Source organism: Triplophysa dalaica, chromosome 8 (assembly GCF_015846415.1).
Source record: "Triplophysa dalaica isolate WHDGS20190420 chromosome 8, ASM1584641v1, whole genome shotgun sequence".
Classification (NCBI taxonomy): domain Eukaryota; kingdom Metazoa; phylum Chordata; class Actinopteri; order Cypriniformes; family Nemacheilidae; genus Triplophysa; species Triplophysa dalaica.
Genome location: NC_079549.1, coordinates 1,475,221 through 1,489,510, shown reverse-complemented (window position 1 = coordinate 1,489,510; position 14,290 = coordinate 1,475,221). Strand labels below are relative to the sequence as shown.

The 14,290-nt window shown below is 35.2% G+C and overlaps 1 protein-coding gene and 1 long non-coding RNA gene across 2 annotated transcripts; both read left to right on the top strand.

Annotated features, from left to right (window-relative positions):
* The first annotated feature begins 492 nt into the window (after positions 1-492).
* On the top strand, positions 493-2,618 carry LOC130427529 (uncharacterized). Its single transcript, XM_056755056.1, has 5 exons — positions 493-688; positions 831-1,151; positions 1,241-1,346; positions 2,202-2,226; positions 2,331-2,618. Exons 1-5 carry the CDS (start codon positions 493-495, stop codon positions 2,433-2,435), a joined length of 753 nt encoding a protein of 250 aa, XP_056611034.1. The 3' UTR covers positions 2,436-2,618.
* A 6,577-nt stretch (positions 2,619-9,195) lies between these two features.
* On the top strand, positions 9,196-10,769 carry LOC130427963 (uncharacterized). Its single transcript, XR_008907379.1, has 4 exons — positions 9,196-9,276; positions 9,400-9,914; positions 10,116-10,152; positions 10,271-10,769. It is a non-coding gene; the product is annotated as an uncharacterized LOC130427963 (long non-coding RNA).
* Positions 10,770-14,290: the final 3,521 nt, after the last annotated feature.

The window sequence follows — 14,290 nt, the reverse complement described above, 5'->3', positions numbered from 1 at the left end:
TAAAATAGAAAGCACTCTGCAAATAATAACTACATAAAAATCTAGGTTATCCATTTTCTAGCGTTTTCAGATATTGTACACAAAATTATACGAAAAAAAGATCTTAATCTACAAAAACTGTTGTTAGCTAGATCTGCGCTAACCATATGGTTTGCTGTCATTTCCGCCATGAGGCTGAGGGTCTTGAAACGTCTGGTGCTGCAAGCCTTTGAACTTATCGAACAATCTATATAAACAATAAAATAATACACAAAAAAGTATATGTGCAACAATAAAATGCATTATTGTTCTAATGTAATGTCTTAACATCTCTCATCTAAGGGGTCCTTGCCCTGAAAAACGTTGAAGACCCCTCCCTGCCTTATGCATCTTGACAAACCATCCTGGGTCTTTGAAAATCAAAATACACAATTGTAACAAATTAAGTGTAATAATTTGTAATGATAAAGCTACAGGTAATGCTGCTTTAAGATGTGTGTATTTAGGTGAATGATGTTGATAGTAAAGCTTATGAAATATCTTCAGGCTGTGCTCAGTGTTTCTCAGTACTGGTGTATAACCACATCCCCTGTGTGTAGACTCTCATCAGAAGAGTCTCATACTACTGCTGTTCTCATCATGAAGATTTCACAAACCACGATTCTACACCTGCATCTCTACGTCTTTCTTACTTTACTGACTCATGCAGGTAAAGTTTAATGTGATACACTTTATTATATTCTTAAGATTTGATTTGTTTAGTTTTTTGTCTGGTGTTTATGTTTTATTATGAGTCAGTGCAGTTCTTATAAAACATTCAGTGACTGAGGTCTTGTGTGTCTTTTCTTCAGATTCTGATTCCAGTGTTGCAAAGATTCAGCATCATGTCTACACAACTGTATATGAAGGACACACAGTGACACTTCACTGCAACACAACTCTTCAGAATGAAGATATCACATGGAAAATGAACAACACTGTTATTTTTAGTATCGACTCATTTTATAACAGAAATATGACAAACTTTACTTCAGATAGGATGTATATCAGTCCAGCAGATCCAACTGAACTGAAAATAAATCAAATACAAACATCTGATGCTGGAAACTATTCCTGTTATAATACTAAAACATCAATGAGATGGATATTAACAGTCACAGGTTACTCCACAGGTTACTCAAGGATTTCTTTGACTGTATTTTCATCGTTCTGAGGGTTGATTGACTGATATGAGAACAGAATTGTTTGGTTTGTTTCACAGAAAACCCACCAGAGTCACTCAAGCAACCATTACTCTACATCCTCATCTCATGTGCTGGAGTTATTATGGTCTGTCTGATGATCGGCTTCATCATCTGCATTTACAGGTGAGACATCAACAGATGACGGACACATGAGGGACGGACAGTAGCTTTCAAACTCTTATAGTCAAGCATTAAATACAAATAATAAACATTTACTCACCTCATGAATATTTTTGTTTATTTGTGAAAAGACAACACCAGAACAACATCTTTAAAACACACCACGGTAGATGTTAACATTTAGATCTCAAAAGATTTTTATGGGATCTGCTCTGTTTCGTTATAGATTTCATGCTTAAAAGAAAACTTGAAAATGAAACGCTCTCATCATTTACTCACGCCATGAGCATCTCTAAATAAACACACTATTAAATATATCTCTACTAACCAAAATTGCCTCAACTTCCGTTTAACCCCGTTTATAATCCTGTTCCGTTTATATTTGTATCGTCACAAATGAAAATCGGTGTTGTTATCTTTTCCACGTAATGACCATTGCATGTACTCTTTCTTGACTACTTGATAGACTGTGAAGGGAGTCAGATGTTCACTTTTGTTTGGAAATCCCCTACAAATGAATTTAGCAAATTGTTTAGAATAAATGTATTCCTTGAAAACAGTCAAATATAAGTCCTCAATAAATCCTAATGATATCACACCTCACTCCAATGCTTCTGCTTCTGGGTTTTAGATGTTCATCAGATATATAAATTGTAAATATAAAGATATGAAATTTGAATAAACCTGTTTTATATTATTATTTAAATCATATATTTGTATTCTTTATAGTGGTGTAGTGCTGGGGGTCTTTTAGTTTGAGAATCATGTAAAGTTTGTACTGTACTGTACTGTACTGTATATCCTTCAATTCACTCGGTGTCTCTGCATTTTTTTAAATGTGATATTCTTCATTGACAGGAGAAGATCATCAAACAGAAGAGATGTAGGTCACAGATATTTTCTTTCACACTAAATGATTCTACATGATCTGTTCAGCAGTGTTATGGTTAACCAGCGTGTGATGGTTTTATTTTGCATTGGTCACAGATACAAGCCAGCAGAATAATGAGTGACAACAGGATCTATGAGGGCACAACAGCCGCTGAAATTCACGATCAACGTGGCCACGTAATATATGAAATCTGCATATAATAAAGTTTAGGCCTATAAATTATAGCTGATAAATGATGAATCATCTCCTCTGGTTAAACCACTTCATCTGCACACTGCTCACGGTTAAAATCCAGAACAGTACTGTCTTTGTCATGATCATTCACATATTGTTATCAGCAAACCATTGTTAATGTAGGTACAATGTGTATTTATAAATGTGTCAATTATAGGAACAAACGCTACATTTTTAAAGCCTATTGCTGTCTGATGCTTTCTTTCTTAACACAAGTTAGACATGTGGCTATTGAGAAGAACATATATAATTAGTTTAATAAATAAACATACCAGAACAGTTTAATAGTTAAAGAATCTTTAGTGTAGAGAAGGGATGGTACACAATTTAATTGAAGAAAGAGAACTAATGGCTAACTTGTTTTCTGCAGTGAATGTTTACAAATAAAAGCAGTTTTTCCCTTTTTTCTATTTGTTTTGGTCTCAGAAAATGTTATATTAATATTAAGATACTAGCCTATATATCGATCAATACTTCCAGTGTTAAATGATTATCGGTGCAACCTATAGTTTTAACAGAAACATTAGCTAGATTCTGTAATGTGTGATTCTGACTTTATCATATGACAACAATCCCATGACTCAATTAAAATCTGTAATACATCTCCATTTATTTCATCTTTTTTAAACACTTAACTAATCCACAACAACAAACACACAACATCTATAAGAAATGTATAAAGGGGAAGTCATTCAGGTGGTCCTGTGGTTGTTGTGCTGCAGATTGTGTAAAGCTGTAAAATGGGGCTTTTCTGTGATTGGAGAATCTGGTTGAATGACAACTAGACGTAGACATTATATAGAATCATAAAAACTGGAAAATGATCAAATATAGAATACATGGTATTACTGCAAAACAAAAATAATTGAATACATGGAAATAATTTCAGAGTGGTCAAAAACATCTTCATTTAAAGTTCTTGTACTGGCAAAAAACAATACAAATAATAGAATTGTTTAATGACCTGCTGTTGCCTACATAAAATGTAGATAAATTATTGTTTTTATACAGTAAATGTGTTTTAGAATTCAGCTTTTTACAACCTGCTTCAGTCTACCCCACGCTGGCATATGTTTATTTAATCTTTTGATCATTTGTTGCTTTATTAAAAACAGAACTTGCGTTTAGTATCTGTGAGTAATTTTATCACAAATAATCCGATTTTTTATTTGATCACTTTCTGACAGTTTATGCCAAACATTCCTACAAACGGAGGGATTATTGAAATACATATATTATGTTCGATAAAAACTTCTGGGTCTTATTTAAAAATCATAATGATCACAATATTCTTGGGTTTTGAACCGACAACTATTCAGTAAGAAGCCTACAAAACAAACCAAAGCAATACCAATGTTCTGAGCGACTGTTCTCTGGCACATTATGCTATGATTTCACATATTAATGCTCAATGCATTATCAAACAAATATAAAATATAACTACAAAATAATACTAACATAAATATAGATGAACAGGAAATCTATTGTGTGTCCTGTTTGATCTGAAGTCTTAACTAGCGATCTTTGAGTAAGGGACACAGTCATCTTCCTGATGAAGAGACATCAGGTGTGACCGACTTCATGAGTAAACTGGGGTCTAAACCTTCTTTAGGATCAATACAATCATAGTCATGGATCTCTCTTTTCCAATGTCCTCATGTGTCCGTCATGTGTTGATGTCTCACATGTGAATGCAAATGATGAAGCCGATCATCAGACAGACCATAATAACTCCAGCACATGTGCGGATTGTGTGAAGTAGTTGTGATTCTGGTCTGTTTTCTGTGAGACACAAAAGAATCAAGTTAAATCTTATCAGTAAACCAGCCCTCACTATTTTTACACAAAAAAATAGTCAAAGAAATCCTTGAGTAACCTGTGGAGTAACCTGTGAATGTTAATATCCATCTCATTGATGCTTTAGTATTATAACAGGAATAGTTTCCAGCATCAGATGTTTGTATTTGATTTATTTTCAGTTCAATTGGATCTGCTGGACTGATATACATCCTATCTGAAGTAAAGTTTGTCATATTTCTGTTATAAAATGAGTCGACACTAAAAATAACAGTGTTGTTCATTTTCCATGAGATATCTTCATTCTGAGGAGTTGTGTTGCAGTGAAGTGTCACTGTGTCTCCTTCATATACAGTTGTGTAGACATGATGCTGAATGTTGGCTTGACGTTGGACATTTGTGAATTTAGGGACCGTCAACAAAGTGTCTTTCACGTTTCTAGCATCAATAGCACCTCAATTTAAACAGTCATGAAGATGTTCATGAGAGATTTATTGACAGCGCGTTGCAATTTTTTTTCTCCTCACATACACAAACATTGTGTATCAATAAATCTTCAGTTTAAAGAAGTCATGAATTAAGACATCAATTGTAACGCGAGGTCCCCAGATAATACTAATCCCGTGCAAATAGGGCGAATGTGTAACCTCACGTTAAGTCTATAACCAAATTCACAAATGGCTGCTACGCAAACAGCTATCCAATCATAGCAGTGGGCAGCACTGGGACAGAAATTCGACCCTAGACTTCATCTGGACCGGCCCACTACTCATACACACACTGTGAATATGTCTGAATAATAAATAAGAAAATGGCAAATTATTTGTTATCAGTCTAAATAACAAAAGGGTTTTATTTATTATTCTGATGGGAAAATGAATGTAGTGTGGGAACTCCGACACACGCAGGAATTCTACCCTTGTTATACACAAGTAACAGACTTACACCAAAGCTCTTATAAAAATAAAAAATGTATTTATACAACAATTTAAAAAACTAAGCGTAATTGTACACATAAGGTGAAAACATTGATATGACTTAAATTCAAGGGCTAGGAGTTATGTTACAATCTGGCGCCCCCTGGCTAGACAGCGATTAATAAGAGGGGCTAACACACCAATAAAGTCATATGCAAAAGCACCCAATCACAGGTGAGATTTACACAGAAAGGGCAAATAGCAAGTTTAAAAATGTACTGGTGTAAACACTTCAACTTAAACCCCACATTAGGAATAAGGATATAACTAAATTAGTTTGATCAGTATAGTAGCCTTAAAAACGACTCGCATATAAAACAGTTGAAAAATAAAACCTATAGGCGAGCAGCCAATATCTCACTAGACAGAGAAGTTTAAACAAGCAAAACATCACGATTATATTATGCATAAAAGCAGAGTTTCGTCGAACACAGTCAACAGTCTCGTCACTCACGACCCCATTCCACTTGGCGCTCGTAAGCGACACCGACACACAAGTCCCGGCTCCGGCGATTTCCAGGACACGAGATCAGCGGGAAAACCGGAACTGTCAGACCAAGGAAGGGCAATCAGTCCCAAATAAACACGCGTCGGTGCCCACTCTTTCCTAAACAATAAGAATGCCCACTCTTCCCTAAATGTGAATGAATGAGTGTTATCGTGGGCCTCTCGCTGCAAGGACTCAATCGCGATCGTCGTCACTGCATGTGTTGAGTCGAATACACAATAAATCGGCACGAAGGCGGTCAAGCTTGTGTCGTCACGGCGTCTCACAACGTCAAGGAGGGGCCGAAAGGACTGTATGTTGATTCTTATATTCAGTAGATCTACCAATCGCTTTGTACCACTGACTCATCAGTAACATTGGACACACCAGCAAACAAAGACTTGCAGATACACATGTACACCTGATAGACATTAACTCACCCTCACCAGTTGTCAAACAGTCAGTGTTCTCCTCCCGTTACATGAATACTTACGTTTCACATATTTTGCTGTAACTATATAGAGTTTTCAATGTTTCTTCAAGAGGTGCATTACATACCAGGCCCTACAGAAGAAGCTTAGAAAACAATTCACTTTTCTCTGCAATTTTGTCAATTATCACATAAGAATCAAGAGAGAAGAGGACGTCCCTCTCTGTTGCCATCAACATAAAATATTTCAAATACTCCTGCGAGAGCTTGAGTCTGAGTCTCCAAAATCAATTTGTTCTTTAGTTTCTTCACTTTCATCCACTGTGTATGTTCTTACTTCTTCTTCACTCTCTCCTTTTCTTCCTTGTACCCTATTTTATTCTCTATCATGTGTTTTATCATTTAAACACTGATTTTGTTGGCGAGGCCTTCACTTAATTATTTAAACAGCAATTAAAAATCTACACTGTATTGGTCAGTATGAGCCTATTTTATCTGTCAGGAGAGTCGATTTTTCGTCTCCCTTTGGGTTCCCCATTCCACAGTGGAAAGGGTCTAAAAAGTGCACCACTAATACTGGTGACCCAAGTTCGAGTCTCGGCCATAAGAATACTAAAACATTTACTGTCACATAGGCCTTCATTAAATCTTTACATTAGCCTAACTGAAGCAAAACATTACTGTTAGTGATGCTGCGATAGGATATTTTTGGCAACTGTCGGCTGATTCCGATACTGGTCAATTGGATTCCGTACTACACGATGTAAGCTAGTGTTTCTGTATTCAATTTATTTTATTGAGCATGAATTGGATCCATTTAACAATTTAAGAGAGGCACAAGTGTAAATGTGCCTAAATGTAAGTTAAGATGAAAATACAATAAGCTAAAATGACAGTCTTCAAAGGTGATTTTTTTTCTATACAAAAATTCTATTAAAAAAACATAACTCAAATTTGACATAAAATCGAGAATTTCTTTAATAAATTTAAATAAAGTATGTGCTGTTGGTAGTTAGAGTAATTATTTTTCATAAATCATAATCCGTTTTTTTTCAATTTTTCTGTATTCTGTGTTTTCCCTTTATTTAGTGGTGTACAACTATGTTAATATAATCAGTACCTTAATTTTTTTTATCTTTCTATTTTAAGTATAAATACATTTACTTACTAGTTTTGTAAAAAAATTGTAGCAGTTTTGTCATGTGATTAAATGGACTTTTATTTTGACGGCTTGCAGCAAAGTTTGACAGCAGCTTCTCTCAAATGAAACGATAAGATGCGCCTGAGGTAAACAAAGCAGCACTGAGTCAGTTTATTTGTTCGCGTACAGCAGATGCTAAGAGCACACTACAGTACACAAAACCAAACCACTCATTCACACGCAGAACAAGAAGATCGGATATTTAGACAGCAGCTGAATAATTATTAGCACTATTCATTGCACAATTTGAATTTTATAAGCTGTTCAGTGCTACTTTCTGGGGTGTTTGCTACTTTACATCTGTGTATTCTGCATCACGCAAATCAAAGGGCCCTAATAAACTATCAGTATCAACCTTTTTCATGCTATTGCCGATATGCCAATGGAGTTAAATTAATCAAATATCGGCCGATTCATATCGGCGGCCGATACATCGGTGAATCCCTAATTACTTTATTATTTATAGTTCTTACATATGACAGAATAATGCATGGTATACATACGTTTGAGGGTTCCGCTATAATTCAAAACTGCAATTATTTAAAAACTCATCCCCAGATCCATTTATTGAGATTTTGCTGCCATTAGGGGACGGTGTGATTTTTGAAATCTCAGCTTTCAAGTTTAGATTTCACTTTATTTTCACATTGGGGCTGCGAGTGCACATTGGCATGTACAATACTCACTTTTCAAGTTGTCAATTAAAAATTTTAAATCAAGTTTTCCACAAAGGGTCCCTGGGGTAGTTGAACGAACAGCTTGGCTGGTTTTTATGTTCTTTTCAAGAACCACAGGAACCACAGTCACGTATTTAAGCAATGGAGCTCATCGCTAAACTAAAGTTACAATAAGATTACATTCACTCATCTTTATTAGTTCAGTCAATATTATTTGCTATTATCTACGACGACGTTTTATTGCCACGTAAAAAAAAAAAAAAGATTTCGAGATTAAAGTCGAAATGTTACGAACATCTCGTAACATTTCGACTTTAATCTCGTAACATTTCGACTTTATTCTCATAACATTTCAACTTTATTCTCAATATCTTTTTTTTTTTTTAACGTGGCACTAAAACGGCGTCGGAATTTGCCACTGGTGACCGCTGGTAAAGTATATTTGCTATGGCTAAAAAAAGACAAATTTAACCAGAAATATGTAGGCTTCATATAACTCACTGATAAACACGTTGCCTTCGTAACAGTTTTGTATGAGAGACAGTTGTTGTACCAAACTGTACTGACTACAGTCTAAAGCATAAGATGTGTTTTGTTTTTTATATAGAAAGGCTTGTTGTTGTGCTATGGTACAAATGTTTTGTTGACAATAAAGATTTAAAATGACTTTTTGTAGAGCCTTTGACCTATATGAAACTGGGCGTAAGGCATATGACACTGATGCCCTGTGGTTAAGGTGCAAAACTTGTTTCCATATATAGTTTACGTGTAAACAGATCATCCTACAGAATGAGTTTCCACACAATTTTTTTGGTTCTTTGAGCCTTTATTTTACATGTTTAACTCAATGGAAGGACAGATCTTTGGTCCTTGCCTGCATATTATCCAGATACATAACATCTTTGGACTTTGAAAATCAAAATACAGAATTGTAAAAGAGCTGAATGTAATGATACAACTACAGATGCTGCTGCTGTAACAGTATATTGTTAAGGTAAATGAACAGAAAGAATAGAAAATAAAGCATCAGCCTTCACACTGAGCTTAGTTTTTTCTCAGTGGTGTGTAACCACATCCTCTTTCTGTAGATTCTCATCAGAAGATCATGAGATCTTTCACAAGCTGAACAAGAGCTTGATTTCTGTCTCATACTACTGCTGTTCTCATCATGAAGATTTCACAAACCAGGATCCTTCACCTGAATCTCTGCGTCTTTCTTACTTTACTGACTCATGCAGGTACAGTTTAATGTGAATCACTTTATTATATTCTTAAGATTTGATTTGTTTAGTTTTATGTCTGTTGTTGAGCTTTTATTATAGAACATTCAGTGACTGAGGTCTTGTGTGTCTTTTCTTCAGATTCTGATTCCAGTGTTGCAAAGATTCATCATCATGTCTACACAACTGTCTATGAAGGAGACACAGTGACACTTCACTGCAACACAACTCCTCAGAATGAAGATATCACATGGAAAATGAACAACACTGTTATTTTTAGTGTCGACTCATTTTATAACAGAAATATGACAAACTTTACTTCAGATAGGATGTATATCAGTCCAGCAGATCCAACTGAACTGAAAATAAATCAAATACAAACATCTGATGCTGGAAACTATTCCTGTTATAATACTAAAACATCAATGAGATGGATATTAACAGTCACAGGTTACTCCACAGGTTACTCAAGGATTTCTTTGCTGGATTTTCATCGTTCTGAGGGTTGATTGACTGATATGAGAACAGAATTGTTTGGTTTGTTTCACAGAAAACACACCAGAGTCACTCAAGCAACTATTACTCTACATCCTCATCTCATGTGCTGGAGTTATTATGGTCTGTCTGATGATCGGCTTCATCATCTGCATTTACAGGTGAGACATCAAAACATATTTTCAATGGAAGTGCCGCAGTATATGTGTATCACACTTGAATGTGTGATTTTTATTATCTGGCCTTATTCTATTGGCTCTTCTAATGTAAAAGAAATTAAATAATTTGGAAAAAACTTTCAGCTCTATTAATTTGGTCGTTAATAAACTTCAAACAAAACATGTGATGTGTTACTTTGACAGGAGAAGGAAAAACAACAGAGATGCTCATGTTCAGAGAGTAAGTTTTGTCTTTCTATGTATCAATAGCTCTCATTGTGAACGTGTCTTGTTATACAGCGTTATTTCCTAAGAAAGATGGTGTGGTAACAAACATATGTTTTTTTGTTTTATCTTAGGCACCGGCTCAGGCAAGCAGAATAACGCTAGCCAGGAGGATCGTTCAGTGTAAATCAGAGGTCAAAAGTAACGATAGAAGAAGTTACAGCATATATGCGAATGTTTAAAAAAATTGTGTTGTGATCAAACTTTGTCTAAATATTAAGTAGTCGTGGGCATATACTTATTGTTGTATATTTTGTAAACTGTTTGGTTTGGATTGGAGGACCTGTTGGATTCATGTCTACAGCTCCGGCTGCCAAATTCAGCAATGGAAAACAGCTTGGTTCTTTAGGTCCGTGTGCAAACGGACCTAAAGCAATGCAAATTCAAAAATGAAAAATTGATCCGAAATTTCTGTTTTTAATTTTTGGGATGTAACTTTGTCAATGGATTTTTGTCCTTTTTGTTAATTTTGCTAAATTGTGACTCAACAAACGATAATTTAAAGAAAAAAAAAATTACCGAAACTAACCAATTTTCATCTTTTTAACTTTTTCTTTGCAATGTGGGCTGTACCATTAGCACGGGGGTATGGACTGCCCTGGTTATTATGAAGCGACAGTCCGTCGTCCCTCATTACAAGTTTAAGTTTAACATACCTTTTTTGGAGGAGTATTAATTTACACTAGAAATCGCAATTATTATAAAATCTATGTCTGTGCGCATCTGTTTCCTTTCTGCATCACAGTCGCGCATTACCAACGCTTAATAGCTACAAAATAAAAAATAAAGTGAAATCTGCTCCATCATGAGTAGACTTTGAAGTTAAGCTTGCGCGTCCGTTAGGAAAATCCACGGATTTCCAATGGTAGCCAATAGCATCTGGCTGCAGACGAGATGCACTGTCAGACACATGCACTGTCAGCATGCGCACTCGTCCCATGCACGCTCTAACGTATTTCACAAGGTGAACTGTAAGATTCTATTAATGAAATGTGAAGGTTACTGCTTTTTAAGAGTACCGTGAATACTGGTGGTTCAGTTCAAGGCCAGGTATTTATTATAATTATAGCTGAAATACATTAATGTGCATCTGCACTAATAATGAAAATACATAACTAAATAAAACCTTTTCTTGTACACGTAATCTTCCACCCTAAAAATATAAACAAACTCACATATATACATAAATGTCTCATTCTACAATAAACAGGTGCTTGTTAATCAATGGTTTAATGATAAAGTTTTATTATATAGACATACTATATATATATATATATTATAGTTTATATATATATAGTTTGTTTATATAAAAATAATTGTTCTAATATTAATTTGTTTTAATATTGCAGGTTAGTTTTGTTGTTTGAAATAAAAAATAATTTATTATACAAAGAAACGTGAAGCATTTTAGAAATAATACAAGGGAAGTTGTTCATTTTGTAAAAATAAATCTTGAATAAATCGCATCGTGAGCTGAGTGAATCGTTACATCCCTATATTTGATAGATTTCAACGTCATATTGAATAATTTTGAGAAACACATTGTCAAAAAAATAACTATATAGTGCAGGTCACCTACAAACTTTCCTGTGAGTTTTCAAGCAACGCTACAAAATTAATTTAGATAACGTTAGTTCTTCAATAAATTACTGTATGAAGAACATGTATCGTTAACCAAGTATCATAGATGCGATATATCTACCATTGATTATAAGGATTAAGTTAGGTTTCGAAAACATTATCTTATATATTAAAACGATACTTTACATCTATCTAATACTGTATGAATGAAATCAATATACTTACAACATTCGTCTGATAATGTTAAAGTACGTTTTCGATTATATTTGTCAAATAATTCATAATAACACTTTTACTTCGACTTAATCTTGTATGAGAATAAATAAATAAATAAATTGAATATTTAATAAATATACTTATAATTGGCCTGTAGGTGCATTTAATTCACACACGTGTCTGACAGTGCGTTTGTTTGAGTGCGCATGCGCGGCTGAGACTGCATGTGTCGGAGTGCGCATGCGCCGCTGACAGTGCATCTTGCCTGAGAGTGCATCTGGTCTGCAGCTAGACCCTTCTCATGGTAGCTGCAATTACTGTAACCAAACCATGGTTCTTTTTTACAAGGCCAGAGCTGAATGATGGGCAGTGGCGGTTCTACATTGAATCACTCTCCGGGCGAGATCCCCCCTGGGTGCCCCCCCACCCATCCGAGAAAAAAACAAAAACAAAATTTTGCACATTCAGCCATGTTTTACCATAACAAAATAAGTGTAAGAAAAGCTTATATTTCTCAATTGCACAAATTCTTCAACAGAACACTTTAAAAACAAAATTCTGCACAAAACTGTATAAGTTATCAGAACTTAAATATACTCTACATACATAAAAGTGGCAACATATGTACAATCATGATGTAACACGAGCGGAGAACAACAATAATATATAAAATAAAATATAGAATAAATATTCAAAATAGCACAAATCCTTCATCACACAAATCACACAAAAGCAAATCTAATTATTACACTATTGCACTAACAGAAAACACAAACTAAAACCTGACCTTTCTGGCCTTCCTTGATGCAAAATCATCACTAATGTCATCATACGAAATCTGCTCCCCATTGAGTGATTGATACTGATGATAGTAAGGCCAGTGAGCCGTTCCTGAGACATGGTGACCTCAGGTACGACTTGATCAACTTTTGAAAAGCTTCCCTCTGATTGAGCCACAGTGACTGTGAGAGTGAGTGCAATCCTGACATCAGTCCAAAAGATGGGGTATATCTGCCATAGATCCTTATCATGCATAAAAGTGATAAGTTCAAGGAGGCTGATGGATTTGGATGCCAGGTGAGGGAAGTAACTCTTATGAACTGCAAATTTAAATAAACATGCCCTCACATGCCAAATGTCTGTCATGACGCATTACTTGCTATAATAATGAAATCTAAGGGAGGAACAATTAGCTCCTTGGTTACTGCCTCGAATTATATTCTTTGTCACAACAGAGTTATACCAAAAGTTCGTCTTTGAAACTTCCTACACATATGTTAATTTCGTTGGCTAATTACAGCGCTCAACATTAACCCCAATGATGGAAATAAATAATAACTACTTGTAACAGTTTTGTTGCAAAGTACAATCTTATGGTGAACTGAGATCTCGTGTTTGTTGAGTTAAGACAGAATTATTCTTGTATAAGCATAGCAAGCATCATAGCAAGACGGCTAACAAACGTAAGAGGTAACGTTACCAACCATTAACATCAGCCCTTCATTGATGACATGGATAACGTCACCGTAATCATACAGAGAGAGCGTAGTTCCATACCTTTATCTTTTGCTCTTTTCTCCTCTTCTTCTTTTCTTCTTTTCCTATTGGGCACCTGACGACTTTAACCTTTTTCTCTGCATCGCTGTCACTGTGTTTATCTGGCACTCGACAATCAACACATCAACACTGAAAGTGAAGGTTACCTATATTTGTCAGATACCCAAAATGTGTCCTCTAGATTTACACATCCAGTGAGTAGTGAACACAAGCCCGAGCAGTGGATCAAGGTGCCTTGCCCAGGATATAATATGCATATTTAATACAAAATGAGATGATCCAGTGACTTCTGCACCATTGCTGACAAAACTTTTGACTTAATATTCCAAAACGGCCGTGCGCACCTGACGAGGAGAACAGCGCGTAGCGTTAACTGGACGCGTACATTATGCTTGCGTAAGATCAACTTCAAAGTCTACTTCTGATGCAGGATGGGCCACATTTCAGTTTATTGTTCTTCTATTTTAGTTCAAACATGTGGCTATTAAGCAGTAAATGTGGACTGGGTGCTGCAGACGCGCAAAGACATGGATTTATTCATGTAGATTGAGAGGAAAAAAGGACAAATCATCGACAAAGCAACACCCAAAAATGAAAAACATTCGTTTACATTTTTTTTTTGCATTTTATGGTGTGATAATGTAATTGTGACCTATGTAAAAGTAGCTTTTAAACTTTTTTTGCCTGAACTAAATGCTAAAACTAATCTCAACGCATAATGAAAAACACATTTGTTGCCT